The 19,037-nt window shown below is 41.9% G+C and overlaps 1 protein-coding gene across 2 annotated transcripts in view; it reads left to right on the forward strand.

Annotated features, from left to right (window-relative positions):
* The window catches only part of gphna (gephyrin a), a 43,833-nt gene that overhangs the window by 13,321 nt on the left and 11,475 nt on the right, over window positions 1–19,037 (forward strand). The window contains exons 4-20 of one of the 2 annotated variants that reach the window (XM_034111821.2): window positions 2,194–2,286; window positions 3,290–3,384; window positions 3,529–3,595; window positions 4,215–4,523; window positions 7,088–7,189; window positions 8,258–8,395; window positions 9,147–9,189; window positions 9,751–9,888; window positions 9,985–10,077; window positions 10,423–10,478; window positions 10,797–10,916; window positions 11,002–11,060; window positions 11,374–11,527; window positions 11,645–11,766; window positions 12,351–12,438; window positions 12,609–12,682; window positions 13,718–13,782. In XM_034111821.2, the coding sequence (XP_033967712.1) occupies window positions 2,194–2,286; window positions 3,290–3,384; window positions 3,529–3,595; window positions 4,215–4,523; window positions 7,088–7,189; window positions 8,258–8,395; window positions 9,147–9,189; window positions 9,751–9,888; window positions 9,985–10,077; window positions 10,423–10,478; window positions 10,797–10,916; window positions 11,002–11,060; window positions 11,374–11,527; window positions 11,645–11,766; window positions 12,351–12,438; window positions 12,609–12,682; window positions 13,718–13,782 (1,816 nt within the window). The remainder of the gene's footprint in view (window positions 1–2,193; window positions 2,287–3,289; window positions 3,385–3,528; window positions 3,596–4,214; window positions 4,524–7,087; window positions 7,190–8,257; window positions 8,396–9,146; window positions 9,190–9,750; window positions 9,889–9,984; window positions 10,078–10,422; window positions 10,479–10,796; window positions 10,917–11,001; window positions 11,061–11,373; window positions 11,528–11,644; window positions 11,767–12,350; window positions 12,439–12,608; window positions 12,683–13,717; window positions 13,783–19,037) is intronic. The other variant, XM_034111822.1, reaches the window with a different exon arrangement.

A 19,037-nucleotide genomic window follows, 5' to 3' on the forward strand; every position in this document is an offset into this window, starting at 1 on the left:
CACAGTTCACAGGACACAGTTCACAGGACACAGTACACAGGACACAGTACACAGGACACAGTTCACAGGACACAGTTCACAGGACACAGGACACAGTTCACAGGACACAGGACACAGTTCACAGGACACAGTTCACAGGACACAGTTCACAGGACACAGTTCACAGGACACAGGACACAGTTCACAGGACACAGTTCACAGGACACAGGACACAGTTCACAGGACACAGGACACAGTTCACAGGACACAGTTCATAGGACACAGTTCACAGGACACAGTTCACAGGACACAGTTCACAGGACACAGTTCACAGGACACAGGACACAGTTCACAGGACACAGTTCACAGGACACAGGACACACTTCACAGGACACAGTTCACAGGACACAGTTCACAGTTCACAGGACACAGGACACAGTTCACAGGGCACAGGACACAGTTCACAGTTCACAGTTCACAGGACACAGGACACAGGACACAGGACACAGTTTACAGGACACAGTTCACAGGACACAGTTCACAGGACACAGGACACAGGACACAGTTCACAGGACACAGTTCACAGTTCACAGGACACAGGACACAGTTCACAGGACACAGGACACAGTTCACAGGACACAGGACACAGGACACAGTTCACAGGACACAGTTCACAGTTCACAGGACACAGGACACAGTTCACAGGACACAGGATACAGTACACAGGACACAGGACACAGTTCACAGGACACAGGACACAGTTCACAGGACACAGTTCACAGGACACAGTTCACAGGACACAGTTCACAGGACACAGGACACAGTTCACAGGTCACAGGACACAGGACACAGTTCACAGGACACAGTTCACAGGACACAGTTCACAGGACACAGTTCACAGTTCACAGGACACAGTTCACAGGACACAGGACACACTTCACAGGACACAGTTCACAGGACACAGTTCACAGTTCACAGTTCACAGGACACAGGACACAGTTCACAGGACACAGGACACAGGACACAGTTCACAGGACACAGTTCACAGTTCACAGGACACAGGACACAGGATACAGTTCACAGGACACAGTTCACAGGACACAGTTCACAGTTCACAGGACACAGTTCACAGGACACAGGACACAGTTCACAGGACACAGTTCACAGGACACAGTTCACAGGACACAGGACACCGTTCACAGGACACAGTTCACAGGACACAGGACACAGTTCACAGTTCACAGGACACAGTTCACAGGACACAGGACACAGTTCACAGTTCACAGGACACAGTTCACAGGACACAGGACACAGTTCATAGGACACAGGACACAGTTCACAGTTCACAGGACACAGTTCACAGGACACAGGACACAGTTCACAGTTCACAGGACACAGTTCATAGGACACAGGACACAGTTCACAGTTCACAGTTCACAGGACACAGTTCACAGGACACAGGACACAGTTCACAGGACACAGTTCACAGTTCACAGTTCACAGGACACAGTTCACAGGACACAGGACACAGTTCACAGTTCACAGGACACAGTTCATAGGACACAGGACACAGTTCACAGTTCACAGTTCACAGGACACAGTTCACAGGACACAGGACACAGTTCATAGGACACAGGACACAGTTCACAGTTCACAGGACACAGTTCACAGGACACAGTTCACAGGACACAGGACACAGTTCATAGGACACAGGACACAGTTCACAGTTCACAGGACACAGTTCACAGGACACAGGACACAGTTCACAGTTCACAGGACACAGTTCATAGGACACAGGACACAGTTCACAGTTCACAGGACACAGGACACAGTACATGTGCAGAGAATCACATCATCAACATTTTGCTAGGACTGGCACTTTTTAAAACTCTTTAAATATATAAATATAATGAATATTTCATATTTATAAAAAAAAGAAATTGATCCACAATGCCTTTTCAATTCGCAAATAAAAGCTGGATTTAGAAATGCCTATTTGTATCTTTTAGAAAGATATTCACAAATGTCTTTGGCTTATTAGCAAATGAGTTCAGATCTTTGAACGTTGATACACTCTGTATTCCCAGATGGAAGGTGTGCACACAGGAAGTTGATCTGTTGACACAGGATGTTGATCTGTTGACACAAAGGACCCTGAAAGAGAGGAGGAGTGCATGGTGTGGTTGTAAACTGTGTGTGTTTCCATGTGTACAGGACACTCTCCTGGAGTGGTGTGATGAGCAGCAGCTGAATCTCATCCTCACCACTGGAGGAACCGGCTTTGCACCCCGAGACGTCACCCCGGAGGTACAGAAGAACACAGCTAGGCAAACTGTCAACATCCCAATACAGCCAGCATCAGGTCACAGCTGATTGATCATCAGTGTACCAGTTGGGAATGGACTGAATCGGACACTCTTTTTAAAATTATTTCTCATTATAAATGCTAATCAAAATAAGGATATAAGTTTACAAATATTTGATTAAGCGATTACACACATTTTTGATCATCACCAATTTGAATATTGACTTTGATTAATTCAGTGATCCAATCCAATTTATTTTAGAAAATAAAAAACAGACTCATGGTGTTTGGTTCATCTTTAAAAATGATTATATAGGGTTACAGTAACTGTACTGTATATATCACTATTAAATAAGTTGGATTTAAAAAATAAAAAAAAGCAAACATTGAGCCTATAACTTGATCAAAACATAACAAATAATAAGTATTATTATGATTAAAAACAGGAAAACTAAAGACTGGTTTTTAGGATAAACAAATGATACCAAAATAACCAGTTTTATGTAACCAAGTACATTTACACAAAAACTATACTTAACTACTCTTTTTTATTTTCATACTATTAATTCCACTACAATTATTTAACACTCTTAGTTATTTTTTATGTATAAAAAACACGATATGCTTATAAAATGTAATACAAAACTGTACTACTGCACAGTATTTATATTTTAAAAAAAAACTCAAATTGCAACTTTAAAATGCTATCACATGTATTTGATTAAAACAGGATAGTAGAAGAACCATCATAATAATAATAATAATAATAATAAGATTTAGCTTAAAGAGCCATTCTGCATAATGTATACTTTTTATTTCATTCTTTATGTTATTATTATTAATTATTATATTATTATTTTAATTTGAGCGTATGTTAAGTTTGATGTTAACACTTTTCTTACCCAAACTCGGGTAACATTTTGAATGTATAAGGTACTTTATGACCAAAGAATTCTATTCTATTATAGTATTTCTACTTCCACCTCCTGGTGTTTTGTGTTGCAGGCCACCAGAGAGGTGATAGAGCGGGAGGCTCCGGGGATGGCCCTGGCCATGCTGATGGGATCACTCAATGTAACGCCACTAGGCATGCTGTCCAGGTGAACCCTTGATGTGTTCACTGCCTGTCAGTCAGACACGCTGCCTGCTGCAGGAGTGATCTGCTAATCTGCTGTTTTCTAACCATATCAGAGTGAGTGGGATGATATCTTGTGCTCTAACCGCCTTTCTACTGCTCTCTCTAGGCCTGTGTGTGGTATCCGCGGTAAAACTCTGATCATCAACCTGCCAGGGAGCAAGAAGGGCTCTCAGGTAAGATCACATGACTTTGCTCACCTATGCTTACCCTGAACTCTGCTAGAAAGAAAACATCTTATTATGAGATTATCTTCTCACAAATCTAATGCTAATTACTTGAAATAATTCAATACAAAACCTACAATAACCCACTAACTATGGAATATCATTTAATGTTAAATGTTTGTCATTTTGAAAGCAAATTTAATTGGGAAAATAAGGCATTGTGACTTTTGAAGTGCTTGACTTGAGAATATTGCTGTACCTAACTCTAAACAGCAGATGTAAGGACAGAAGAATCCAAGTTGAGATGCAGCACCACTACTTCCAGAATTCAGAAAGTGACTACATTTGACAAGGCTAACACTTGGGATCATGTCAAAACCACAGATTGCATTTCAAATGTTCTATTTCACTTTCACCCATTATCTTGGGTAATACCAGTAACAAAATATGACCATCATTTGAGGATGTTACAGTTTGATGAAATAATAAATCCTCCCCACACTGTTTCAAAACCTCGATGGGTGGACAAGAGGAGGGGGCAGTAGCTGCTGAGTAGTGGGACAGCATCATGTAGGGTGGGCTAGTTCCAAGCTGACTTCTGAAGTCGGTGCTTTGGTTTGTGTTGTAGGAGTGTTTCCAGTTCATCCTGCCTGCTCTGCCTCATGCCATCGACCTGCTGCGTGAGGCCATCGTCCAGGTGAAGAACACGCACGCCGCCCTGGAGCAGCTGCCCTCCCCCTCCCCTCTGCTGGCCAACATGCACCTCGACTCCAACATGCACACCATGGAGCGCGGCACCCAGTGCGAGGACGAGGAGGAGGACGACGAGGACGAGGACGAGGACATGAGGAGAGGGCGGCACGTGCACAACCACCACCACCACCACCACCTCCAGCACGGCTCCTCCCACATCACCGCAGCCGCCATCGCTGCCAAGGTAACAGCGGAGGGGACACACATCAGTGCTGCTGCTGCTGGAAACCTGATAGATGAAACTTGAATGATCCCTGTGGGGAAATTGGGTCATTGCTGCAGCAGCAGCAGCAGCAGCAGCAGCAGCAGCAGCAGCAGCAGCAGCAGCAGCAGCAGCAGCAGCAGCAGCAGCAGCAGCAGCAGCAGCAGCAGCAGCAGCAGCAGCAGCAGCAGCAGCAGCAGCAGCAGCAGCAGCAGCAGCAGCAGCAGCAGCAGCAGCAGCAGCAGCAGGGAACTGTACTACACACAACTCTGTGCTCTCATGCTGCTGCAGGACTTCCAACAAATATGATGAAATATAAGAAATGACATATTGGTAAAACATTTCAATGAGATAGTCAGCAGAGCATTTCAGACCATTTTCAGAAACATTCTTGGCTCCTTTACTTTCACCGATAAACAATTAGTTTCCTTTACAGTTTTTGAAGACACTATCCTTCAAAGCGCTGCCCCATAATGCAATGCAACTCCCATTCCCTATTGGCAAGAAGTTGACACCATGAAATACACAAAAGGAAACTTTTAAATAAAACAAAAATAAATGATGAAAATATAAATAAAAAAAATAGGAAAATAAATATAAACATTATAATAATAATAATAATAATGATGAGGGGGGGGGGTTGGAGAGAGCACGCTTGTGAACTGTCAACGGGGGACTGTTAGCGCCGTGTTATGCATGCCCACTGCACCTCGCGGGATCGCGCACAGCAAATACTCAGACATTTCAATGATCTGTTGGCAAAGTTAGGTTTGGAAACTGTATCATTTCCTTTTGGGCGGGCATGCGTAACACCGGAGCCTCGCTGCAATGACGGACGGCTTTCAGATTTTTCCGTCATTGTTAAAAAAAATCCGTCATAGACAGAAAATATTCGGTTAACGCGACCTCTGCGTAGCTGCAACAAGTAATGCCAACGTCTATTCCTACAACAATTTGGACACATTTTTCACATATGCTGCAACCCTATAATTAATCAAATAGTCTATTTTTATTTTTTTACTTTGTGAAACAATCTTTGTTTATTTATTTTTCCCACAAGAATAGCTCTTTGCTAAGTCTTTTTTGTACTAAGTATTGTAGTTACAGCAAGTGTTGATATTGCAGTCCAAATGAAGAACATAACTACTTTGAGCTGGTGCAAAGCCAGCACGCAGGGGTAGACATTAAGGGTAACATTCCACTGGGCCGGTGGGACTTTCTTATCACTGGCCCCACCATTGTAACCACTGGCCCCACCATTGTAACCACTGGCCCCACCATTGTAACCACTGGCCCCACCATTGTAACCACTGGCCCCACCATTGTAACCACTGGCCCGGAGCATTCGTCCAAAAAAAAAAACTAATAATGAAGAAAATGAACACATTTGTTAATTTTCACAACTACATTACTACTTGTACAACAACATTTGAATCATCAGTTCTTCTTCATTTTCCTCAATTGTTCATATTTAGTTTATTAAAATAATTATATTGTTGTCATTGGTAAAAAAATTCTGCTATTATGAGTATTATTATTAGTATAATGCGCTTTCTGCCTTCCTGTCATTAGGAGTTAGAAATGTAATAGATTAGATCCTTCATTATCCTAAACTGCTGGGACATTTCGCCAATACCTTTATATTGTCTTCACTTACTTGTCAGCATAGGTCGGCATTGATGTAGGCAAGGCAAGGCAAGTTTATTTATAGAGCACTTTTCAACGCAAGGCAATTCAAAGTGCTTTACAAAAAAAGACATTAAGCATTAAAAAAGAAAAGCTAATCAAATAAACATTAAGAAAAAAATACATGGATAAAAGTTACAGTGCAGTCTAAAATATAAATAGTTCAATTAAACATTACAAGAAAAAGTAGATGGATAAAAGTTACAGTGCAGTTTAAGATATGAATAGTTCAAATAAAAGCAGCGACAAAAAGAAAAGTCTTCAGCCTGGATTTAAAAGTAGTCAGAGTTGCAGCGGACCTGCACAGAGCCGACAGAAGACCTTGTTTATACTGGCATCATATTGAGAGGTGCAGTGACGCGTCCTGAAACCAGGAAGTAAGCTGCTGGTTCCCTCCACAGAAAGCAATGGGATTTCTCCACAGGGTTTTGGAAAATAGCTGGAAATAAGGTCTGTGGAAAACAAACCTGTTTGATAAATGCACGTTTTGTTCAGCTGGATAATGTACTTTTATAATTTTCGAATCATAAATCTTATTATAAAAGCGTTCTAGGACGTGTCACTGCACCACAATATAGAATTTAGAAGCCAACGCCATTGATCAAGCCAGTGTGGCTGAAACTGTCACTCTCCTTTAACTCCTCCGGTGACTTTCTTTTTTTTGAAGATTGTTTTAATGCATTAAGGAAGTCCAAGGAGCAGCTTTGAAATATAAATGTCATATTTGTTGTGTTTCATTCATTCATTTCCCACTGTGAAGCGCTCCATTTCAACTCATTCACCCGTCTGTTTACGGGGACATGTGTCTGTCTGTCTGTACCTACCCCGCATGCATGTGTGTTTGTGTGTGTGTCCATCAGACGAGCCATGCTGTGGTCATGGCTAAGGGGGCTCCCTACCTGCCCGGCAACACACCTGCCCCGCCCACTCATTTCACCTGCTCCTGTTCCCATGACCAGCAGGTGAGACGCACACCTCTCCTCTCATTGGTCGGTTCATCATGTCTTTCACATACACTGTCTTGTTCGTCATACCTAGATCACACTTATTTGAATCTCTCTGAAATTATTCAAATGTGTCTAGAGCTGCAAAAATATTCATTAATAGACCTACTATACAATAGTGTATGTATATGCTGTCCCACACCAAATGACAGAAGGAAAAAAACAAAAACAAGCTAGTTAAGAAAGTGAAACGTTTGATGGTAAAGACCTACATATTTCTCTCAGGAGTTGAGTGAAACCAAAAATAGCGACAAGGGGAGTGAAAAGGTGTTTAGGTGGACTCCAACATGTCTGCTTGTTGTGTAAACTGTTTGATAATACAGTGGTGCAGGAATGATTCCTTAAACCTGGAAAGGAGTGAGCATTTAATCACTTCCTGTTCAATCATCTCGAAGTCAATGTTTTTTGAATGTGTTTTTTGTTAGATGCATGTTCTGTTTGTTCTATAACCAATACAAATATGCCAGTAAATACCCAACTGATGAATGTCCACAGCTTCTGTGGTATACAATCAACCGTAAAAAATCCCACTAAACGTCATCAGGCCGAACATTAGCCACCTTTAGCTTAGAAGTGGTGATGTAGTTCTTTTTTACTCCTAATATTAGCTATGTTCTTCTAAAGATTGCATGTTTGTCATAACAATTCTTGAAGTTAATTATATGTCAAAGTTATTTTAACAGCTTGTTTCTGCTGCCCCCAGGTGGTCAAAAAAGTGAATGCAGCTTTGTATAAAAACTAATCCATTTATTTTTAAGTCCTGATTAAACTAATCAAGTTAGTAAAGATGCATTTAAATCATGACGCTTAAGTAAGATTTGTCATAATTCACATTGTGAGCTCACAACCAATGATGTTGCTTATTCATTACAGCCAAGGTCAATATAAATATTATTGCTGACAATTTGCCACAGCATACCATATCTTTTTTAGCAACGCGAGTAGTCCAAGTTGTAGTAGACCGCAAAACAACTGAAGGAATTGGTTTGACTCCCATTAAGTACGTTTGTCTGTGTGTGTTTGTAGATCCCGGACTCTATCATTTCTCGAGGCATTCAGGTGCTTCCTCGAGATTCAGCCTCTTTAAGCTCCACCCCTTCTGAGTCACCACGGGCAACACAGGCGACCTCCCGCCTTTCCACCGCCTCATGCCCGACACCCAAGGTACACACAAACTTTCTTACATGCACATACACATTAGCACCGAGTATAATCTAATGTTTTAACTATACAAATATTTGAAAAAACACCTTGAATGTAAAGTGCAGCATATTTCTACATTGCAGTATGCTTTCCAAGATTCATAGAGCTTGCCAATCATTTATATTATTAATAAAAGAACAACAATAAAGAACTGTTTCCCTATGATTATGGAGATGTTTCTGATTGTTTTTATACTTTATTTGTATGTATCACTTATTATAGCAAGCTTCATAAAAAGGTTGTTTTTCATTCAGATATTTGAGAATTGTTTGGTTCCAATGGAACCACTTTGAACAAAGCGTAAGGAGTCTTGTGGATTGGCCTATTAAATGTGACTTCCAATACTGTATTGTATCTTTGAATTGGAATATTAATAGTAATATATGACCAAGTGTTCGACAGTAAGGACTTGTGAGTTGTTTGGAATTGAGTTGAAGTGAATGACACTGTGAGGTTTGGCAAACTGAAATATAAATATCTTCACGTGAAATGTGTGTTTACACAATGCTTCTGGTGTGCCGCTTTTGACCTTCACAGCCAGAATTCATGTTATCTATGATTCCATGTCCGTATATTAGACATTATGAACAGATAAGTCAACATGAATTAAATTGCTCAACTTTATTGTTGTGAATAAGAATTGAAATCATCTCCCATACATATTTGCATGAAATAATAACCAAGTATGGAATATGTGTCTGTCTCTCTGCAGGTTCAGTCCCGATGTGGCAGTAATGAGAACATTCTGAGGGCCAGTAAGTAACTGTGGAGACTTTTTAATCCTAATGGTACCGTTTAGAGCAGTGTTTCTCAAACTTGTTCATACCAAGGACCACTTAACCAATAAAAAAACACTCGCGGACCACCTAACTCCACAAATATCCAAAAACACATAGTTTTTTACAAATCGCCTGAAAATGGTACAAACAGGTGGCCACATGTGTGATGAAGGTGTTTATCTGGGCTATATCATGCAATCGAAAGTGAAACTTAAGCTCACTCCATTGCGGAGATATTCCCGCGAGAGTGCGGAAAACTTACATTTATTTATTTATTTCAAATGTGAAATGTTACCAATATACTCACTGACCACTAGGGGGCGCTCACGGACCACACTTTGAGAAGCACTGGTTTATAGTAACATATTCACCACTTACGTAACCCTTTTGTGTGTGTGTGTGTGTGTGTGTGTGTGTGTGTGTGTGTGTGTGTGTGTGTGTGTGTGTGTGTGTGTGTGTGTGTGTGTGTGTGTGTGTGTGTGTGTGTGTGTGTGTGTGTGTGTGTGTGTGTGTGTGTGTGTGTGTGTGTGTGTGTAGGCCACAGTGCAGTGGACATCAGTAAAGTGGCACGTCGTCATCGCATGTCTCCGTTCCCGTTGACGTCGATGGACAAAGCCTTCATCACTGTTCTCGAGATGACACCTATTCTGGGAGTTGAAGTCATTAACTACAGAGGTGAGGCTTCTGTGTTTTTATCCCCCTAATGTTTGTTGTGATTGTTGTTAATATACGGTTTGCACTAATTTGACGTGGTTCGGCTCACTTCTCAAGACGGTTTGGGTCGAGTGCTCGCTCAGGACATCTATGCCAAAGACAACCTTCCTCCATTCCCGGCTTCCGTTAAAGATGGCTATGCTGTACGAGGTGAGACAACTAATATCATCGATTACTATCCATTCCAATTCCCTCCATTCAATGTAAAAATCCATTGGCTTTTCGTCAAGGGAGCTCAGGTCGGCCTACAAAGACACGTAATCACTGCCCCACACAACATTAATGAAACATTATGTCAGGGACACGAATGTAAAACATAAATGACCGTTTCCATTTGGCTTATCTGACAACTGCAAATGTCTCTGCTTTTACATTTATGAATGTATTTGTTCACAGCATTCTGTATAGAAACTCTTGACTGTCACCTACAAATCGATAATCATGGTCTAATTTCCATCGTTAACCTAAACTAACGTCATGGTGTTTGTGCTGTAGCCGCGGACGGCCCGGGAGATCGCTTCATCATGGGAGAATCACAGGCTGGACAACAGGTCAGCTATAATACACTAACACTGTGCTGACGTGCTAACAACCTGAACCACTACTTTGAAAGCTCCATCAGGCATGGTGGAAAACTGCTGCTTAGTAAATATCCTACCTTCACTAACAGCTGTTAATACTTTCAATGCAGCTACTAAAATATGGTTCGATGGTTTGATTGTTTTGATCGTTCCAAGGGGTGGTCTGTTTGTTTCATCGATGAACTCTCAGCTACTCGCATCATTGGTGGCACAGTTCTGAGATAGTTGAGCCATTTACAACGAAGAATCATTCATCCTGTATGTGTGTTTGTGAATGCTCGCGTGCAGCCCACCCACACCGTTATGCCAGGTCAGGTGATGAGGGTAACGACCGGCGCGCCGATACCTTGTGGTGCTGATGCTGTGGTCCAGGTCGAAGACACGGAGCTTCTGAGGGAGTCTGAGGATGTAAGTACACTCGTGATGATGGAACCTCTGTAGTTCTACACGAGATGTTTTGTAACACATCATTTGATTATCTTGCTTCTTTCAGGGCACAGAGGAGCTCGAGGTGAGGATCATGGTCCAGGCCCGGCCCGGACAGGACATCAGGTAAAGACATTCTAATGGAATCAAGTGAACGCTAATCACTATAAAAGCTACACAAGAAAACTATATATCGCTATAAACCCTATTTGCAGCACATCATTTGTATGTATGTAAAATAACAGTACACATATGTGTGTGTGTGTGTGTGTGTGTGTGTGTGTGTGTGTGTGTGTGTGTGTGTGTGTGTGTGTGTGTGTGTGTGTGTGTGTGTGTGTGTGTGTGTGTGTGTGTGTGTGTGTGGTGTGTGTGTGTGTGTGTGTGTGTGTGTGTGTGTGTGTGTGTGTGTGTGTGTGTGTGTGTGTGTGTGTGTGTGCAGGCCAATAGGTCATGACATCAGGCGAGGGGAGTGTGTGTTGGCTAAAGGAACACACATGGGCCCGTCAGAGATCGGCCTGCTAGCGACAGTGGGGGTGACGGAGGTCAGCGTGCACAAGTTCCCTGTGGTCGCTGTCATGTCCACTGGGAATGAGGTACATGCCGACCAGATGCATTACACACAGATGTTTCTGTTTATCTTTGCTTCAAGTCATTTGCATTGGCTACCAGTTCAAATGCTCTCTGTTCTTGTTGGTGTGTGTTTTGTGCAGCTGTTGAATCCAGAGGATGACCTCCACCCAGGGAAAATCAGAGACTCCAACCGCTCAACTCTGCTGTCCACCATCCAGGAACACGGATATCCTACCATAAACCTGGGCATCGTGGGAGACAAGTAGGAGCATTTTAGATTCATACAAAATCAAATCTGCAGGAATGAGTCCATCAAATACTAGTTGGCATTTTTGTTATTTGATCTCTTCTAAATATGCACCGTCAGCTCAAATCTACAATCAGAAGTCTTTGGTTCATTGCTCGCTGAAATGCAATTGTTGCAGGAATGAGTCCTAAAGAACTGAAATGAGTTAGCATTTTAGCATTGTAGCCCTTCTGGGGCCCTTCCATTTAAGAGTCTTTAAACATGATCTGTGCTTAACACAAGTTTATGAGATTTGAATGTCTTGTTCTACGACCTAACATACATCAGTAAATACCCCACTGGTGAATGTACAAAGCCTTTACAGGTTCCAAAAGAGGCAGTTACTAACAAGTGCATAAATGAGAGTGCTAAACGTCATCAGGCCTTTAGCTTAGCGGTGTTGACGTGAAGTCATGCGATGTGGTGTGATCCATTTCTAGCTTAATGTTAGTTTTTTTTAATCTGCCAATCGCATTTTCACTTCAAATCATCCGAGTGTTAAACTGCTGAGGTGCACTCCCTCTCAGACTGAGCTGAATGCGTCACGCTTGTGTTTGCAGCCCCGACGACTTGCTGTCGGCTCTCCATGAGGGAATCAGTCGTGCCGACGTCATCATCACCTCAGGGGGTGTGTCCATGGGAGAGAAGGTAGCTAACCGTCACTAATTTCATGACATTTTGAGTAGATATTCTGGTCTTTAAAAAGTAGGCAGCCAAATTATCATAAACGTTTTTCACTGTATATTTTTTTGCTTTATTAAGTTTCAGTTGTACAGTGTTATTGTTATCCACCTGTCTGTGTTTGTATGTTTTATCAGGACTACCTAAAGCAGGTGCTGGATATTGATCTTCATGCTCAGATCCACTTTGGACGAGTCTTTATGAAGCCAGGGTGAGATGGGGGAAAGGGGTGGAGTGTGGCTGGGGGTAATTAAGGCGGGGGAATGGGTTGTTTTATATGAAAATTCATTTTGTTATTGACCCCAGGTGAGCAATGTACTGCAGTTAGTGTTTCCAGTCGTAGTACTTCTTTTCTCATTCTACTTCTGTGATTGTAACTGCTTACTGCTCGTACTGCTTTAAAGGGGAATTACACCCATTTTCTACTCTTTCCCGGATAACATTGTTTACACATAAACTCATCGATGTCATTATAAAGTCTGGAGCTGTTTCATAGACAATGAATTGGGAAAGATGCTATACATGACATTGAAAGCACCCAAGGTCATGTTTTGGCTATTTGGCTATTTGGGTGCAACACATTAGTCTCCCTCTCATTGTCTCTTTTGTCACTTTACCAGAAACCAGGTGAAGCCACAAAAACAGACCAATAGATCCCAAACACTAAGTCACACACTCCTTTACTAACAATGAAACAGTGTCTTTAAATTGAAGGTTTAAAGGGTCATTATTTCCTATCAAATATCTGTTTTGAAAGTGGTCCTAAAATATTTCCTCGAAACAAATGTATTTATTCAAGTTATTTTGAACACATCTTCAAAAAGTTGTGATTGACCTTTGCCCTGTTCTCATTTGAGCTGAATAGAGCTAATGCGGAACACATCAGGATGCTAACAGCTAGCAGAGGGCTAGCAGGCTAATATAAACCTTTTAACCTCCTTCCACTTTCAACATTGATTTGTTGTCCATAATGTAGCGTTATCAGGTGAAAGGGTGCGTTGACATTAAGTCGACTGCATCCCAATCACATTTTCTTTTGTCCTTGGGACAACGGGACGACTTCAGTCTCTTCGGTAATGTAGAAAAACGAGTGTCTTTGCTCAGTTGAAAAAGTAGTTCTTGTCCTATTGTCTATGAAGCGGCTCCAGACTTCATGCCTGAGGATTGTAGCACTAATTATACCACTGCCAATGATACTATGATGACATAGAGGGAAAGTAATGACCCGTGGGTTTCTGTTCCTCAGTCTTCCTACTACCTTTGCCACAGCAGACATTGACGGAGCACGGAAACTCATCTTTGCTCTGCCAGGTAATATATCAACATCTGAAGTCATTCTGGAGTGTGTTGTTGGGAGTCGGTAAGTGTGTATCCCCCATCTGCTTTGACTGAATGTCTGTGTGTCCTTGGCCTAACACCAACTGTGATTATTCATCTCAACATGTATCGGTAACCTCTCCTTGGCAACAGCAGCCACACAACATGTCCTAGCATCAATTCTTGTTCAAAACATAATACATCAATTAAACAGAAAAAGCGTATCAATGGGCAAATAGATAATTTAGTTTAATTTATAAAGGGACCATAAAAGAAGCGTGGAAAAAGAGGATAGGACCAGTGAACACAGTACTATACAAATACAAGTTATGCATTTGGGTTTGTTTTCTATATTTGATAAACGTACCACTATGCTATCTTCGGGAAGAGGCCGTTGTTTGTTTTATTGTATTCATTTAGAAGTCTGTAAAGATTTGCTTTTGCAAACGTTAATGTTGTTAGCAAAGTAGCTAGCTAGCTAATGTCGGTGATAGCCACTTCCTGTGAGGGCAAAGCAGCTGTGTGCACTTTAGGAAAACCCTACATGGTGGAAACTGACACACTATGAAGTGCACTGCAGTGTACTCAGGGAAGCATCTGCATTGAGACACATTCTAGCTAGAAGAATATCTCTGCTTCATGTGTTCCTTATTTCTTTGGGGTAACTTACTAACTAACTCAATTAACACTATCACTTAAATTCAGCAACACTCGGGTAGAAGAAGAAGAAGACTAACCTTTATTAATCCCCCCCGGGGCAAGTTCAGTTTTTCACTCTGGCTTGTATTTGTTTGAACGCACACACACAGTATACAGGTAGGTGCACACATGCACATGCAATACACACACGTTATACCGAATAGCAGGTATGCCCCTTGTGGTAATAGTGCAGCTTAAGCAAGAGTCACACTATTGCAAAGACTTCCTGCAAATATGAACACGGGACTTTAGCCAGCAAGATGGCCACTAATCTAACTCGCCTGTGCTAGAGTTCAGGGTATTGCTGGCTATTTCTCTTTCCCCCTCCACACACACATGTGATACCAGTCCCTGTCTTGTGTGTATGTACTCGAGCTGTCCTTGGTGTGAATGGTTGGTTTATGCTACTGATGGATTTATATAAAGCTGATATACAGTAACACTTGTATAATATGAAGCAGAAGCCAGTATTGTTCTGTCTGTAGATTTCAGGTCCCGTAAGAAGAAGGTTCCGCTCATTTGATTAAAACCCGCCTCACTCTGCCTTTCAAAACAGTTCTTCCCATTTTTTTCCTGGACCCTGTTTCTCTACTAAGCATATAAATCAAGTTAACTCAATTGGTTCATTTGTAATAGCATATGGCTCAAACATGTACTGTAATGTGCATTCTATCCAACATATTATGACTTGGAGTTAGTCCAGCTCTCGGCGGTGTGAAGACATTTCACATCCAAAGAACACACTGCAGGAACATAACAGAAGTCATGCTCGTCTCAAATATGATCAAAACGATGCTGTTCTGGAACATTGATGGGCGTTGATGCCGTGATGTAGCCTGATCTGTCATGATGCCTACATGTTGTGGGATTGCATAGTAAACACTCAGTGCTTCTGTTTTGACGTCAAGCGTCTTTGAGTTTGTAGAAAAGCGCTATACAAGTCACATGTATTATTATTATTATTATTATTATTGGTTTCCAATGGCTGTTGCCCTCTACTCTCTGGCAGCTTGGTAGGTTTTGTCTTGGTCTGAGGCGCGCACACACACGAATACTATACTGTTCATATATTAATGTCCCCCCGAAGTGAAGCACTTTTAGCAGCTTGGTTTTAGGCCTCAGTTTCCTTCGGATTAATCCTTTTCTGCTTAACTCTCCTTTAAACGCCAGTCATTTCCGTTTGAGAAGATCTGCTGATTTCCTTGATAAGCGATGCTAAGGCTTTGAAGCAGCATGGTATTGATAGGTAACATATCTTTACAATTCACACACTGAGTTATACAGAAATATCAAGGACATCTGATTAACTTGACATGAATCTCAGTATGTGTTGGTACAGTTCCTGACTGGTGTTTATTTTTTATTTGTTTTACATGTACCTGTCCCTATTACATTACATATTATTAAGCTGACACTTTTCTCCAATGTGACATACTTACACATCAATATTGTAGACATGCATACAAGAATTATTCAACAAGTCAACTGCAGGGACAGGGATCCAAATGGAAGGAGCCAACTTGTGACAGACAACAGACTTAGTTTTTGTTCTGACCAACTAATACAGTGGAAACAAATTGAAAAGATTGGACTGATTAGAAATGGGCAGAACTGTCCTTTGAAGAGCAGCTAACCACAAGAAGTGTATATCTGCTGCTATAGAACCCCCAGTCAGTAAGTTGCCATGGTAATGTAAAGGAACCCTACAGTATAGTGTCCCGTGGCCAGTCTGGGCCCTTTTGATTTGGAGTGTTATAATCGTTCCTCCACTCTAGCAATGTATATGTATTGCTATTGTTATTAAAGGAAACTTCAACTTCAGAGTGACTGGGCCCTCCCTGCTGGAGGCCGTAGCCCCGAGTGAGGCCGAGACCAGGCAACCACTATCCACTGCACCTACAGGAAGTAGGTCCTGAAAGTTAACCCATGATTACCCATAAATGACTGCTGCAAAGATCCTCTTTTATCCCAAAGAAAGACGTTTTAGAAAAACATGTAGATTAGCTATTACCCCAAACACTTCAATATATGAGGAGCCAACACATTACAATGCAATATGTCATGGGTATAGAGGGGGTGCAGGGATGATGTATTCCGCCCTGGAAGCCAGCATCACAACGGGCTCCCTCGACAAACGGCAATGGGATTTTGGAATGTTGCAAAGAATAAAAGCTCTGTGACACTTTATAATCCATTTACTCGTTTTGTTCAGCAGGATAATCCCCACATGTTGGCACCACTTTCACATTCTTGAAGCACAAATGCAACCGCAAGAAGGAACAAGCTAATAACAAACTACATTCAGTTCAATTGCTTCACATAGCCACCGCTAAGCTAATGGCGGCTAATTATTGGCGTGATGACGTTTAGTAGCCTTAAGCCCCGGCCACACGAGGATGATAACGGTAGCCCAATGAACGGTAACCCAATGAACGGACCGCAATCATTATCAAAAAAGTCTTCCGTCCACACGCAACAGGCACCAGAAACGTGTCTGTTCACACGAGACCGCTCGAAAGCGCTGGAGACGCTGAAGTACATATGCCAGGCCTGTAAGTGACGCTGTAGTCCTGCCACTAAAGCAGCGAAGAAGACTTCCCGCGCATGGTTGCCATGGTTGCCATGGTTGCCCTTCTGTTTATTCTCCGCTGTGGATGCTCTGGCTCTTGTTCTCCCTCCCCGAGGCAAGCGTGTGCTCCTGCTGTAAATCTCCCCGGTAGTCCACCAGCAGATGAAAAACACCCACCTCTCCGCCTCTTCCAAGGGACGAGGGAAACGTGCGGCAGAGTTTCAGTTGGATTTTTTTTTTCACCGGTCAACATGTCCGTTCAAGTTGAAATCTTCCGGACAAAATTAGAAAAGTGCCGGTCAAAGGTCTTTGTTATTTATTGAGCTTTAAAACAAATGAATAACGACTCTATATAATAATATAAAAATACAAAACGGAGCCTCTCTTTTCCTCCCCCTCTTCTGACAGCCCAGCAGCTGATCTCTGAGCGGCAGAGGTGTGGAGAGGCGGGGCTATGGCTTCATCGTTATCAGGAAATGATCGTATAGGCGTAAACGCGGAGCCGTTTGCCCCCCAGAGCGTTTCGTTTGCAGATCTACCCACCTTGGGACCCGTTATCGTTTTCTGCGTTTCCATGTTGGCCTCGAGTGGCCGAACCGTCTATCTGATAGTGAACTGTAGCAGATACGACCGTTATCGTCCTCGTGTGGCCGCTGGCCGGGGCTTTATTTTAGCCACTTGTTAGCAGCCACAGTTCTTATGACACATAGTAGCTTCAAGCTTCAGCTTGGTGTATTTAATGACGTATTTTAAGTTGTAGAACAAAACGTTAAGACCATTTTTAGCTTGTGTTAACCACAGACCTTATTTTAGGTGGCTAACCAAAAGACTTTCAATCACTTCAAGACGATCCAAACTGGAAGTGCTAAAATGCAAACTCACATCGGATTTTAGGACTCATTGCTGCACCACTTTCTTACAGTGAACATAAGCAATGAACCAAAGATTTCCGTCTTTCTAATTGCAGATTCAGACCATGCTTTAACACAATGCAAAGAGGAAAAAGCATTCCCGCCTTATGTGGGTTTTTGTTTCTATCATATCACTACTCTAAGATAGACTAGCATCACTTTTGTGTTTCCATGTCTCTTGTGACATTGTATTTTCACCATGCGAATCAACCAAAGGATTGCCTCAGAAGAAGTGACCGTGATGTCACCAGGCCTTCTTTTTTTAGAAAGTTGAGTGATTGTCAGCTACTAGTGCTCGGAGCAGCTTCATACAAAAGTTTGGAGAATTCTGAAAAGATATGCTGGGTGCAGCACTTTTTCAAATATGCTCTTGTATTCTTTGGAACAAAAGAAAACCTACTTTTGCATTCAGACGAAAAGCTATATGGATACTTTCAAATACGTAAAGTCCAGGAATTCCTCTTTGCTTTGCTTAGTCAATTACTTGACCGCCAATGACATCTGTATAGTGTAACACACTGTGGGAAAAACTTAATTTAGTTATTAATTTCCCATATGCTCTTTTCCTTGATTAAATGAGCTATATAGTATCCATATGTCTATACCCTGACCTCTGAGTCACCCTCAGTTCATTGACCAATTGTCCTTCAGGCTGTTGCATACATGTAGGAACCTTGATTACCCAGCCTCTTGTCCTGGTCCTTGTTCTCTTCAGCCCTCCTAATGACCCTCATTCCCTGCTGCCTCTACCTGCTTACCAGAGCTCGTTTCATGCTGCGTTGATATTGTAGTCAAAAACAAGTTTAATGGGTTGGCACCAGGAGGTCTGTTTGACAAGGATATAGTAGTCTTTTCTCATACGTTTGTTTTTTACAATATCTCAATTAATTTGTACCATTTAATTGGTCTTAATTTGAAAAAGGGATGGTGAATGATCATTTTAATGCACCACAAAAGTCACTTTTAACAAATGACTAACTGGTTGAAACTAAAGAAGCCGTGACCAGCTCCTAACTTTGAAGGCTTGAACTCAGTGCTCGATATTAGCAAAGTACATTTGCTCAAGGATT

This window comes from Pseudochaenichthys georgianus, chromosome 22, assembly GCF_902827115.2.
Source record: "Pseudochaenichthys georgianus chromosome 22, fPseGeo1.2, whole genome shotgun sequence".
Classification (NCBI taxonomy): domain Eukaryota; kingdom Metazoa; phylum Chordata; class Actinopteri; order Perciformes; family Channichthyidae; genus Pseudochaenichthys; species Pseudochaenichthys georgianus.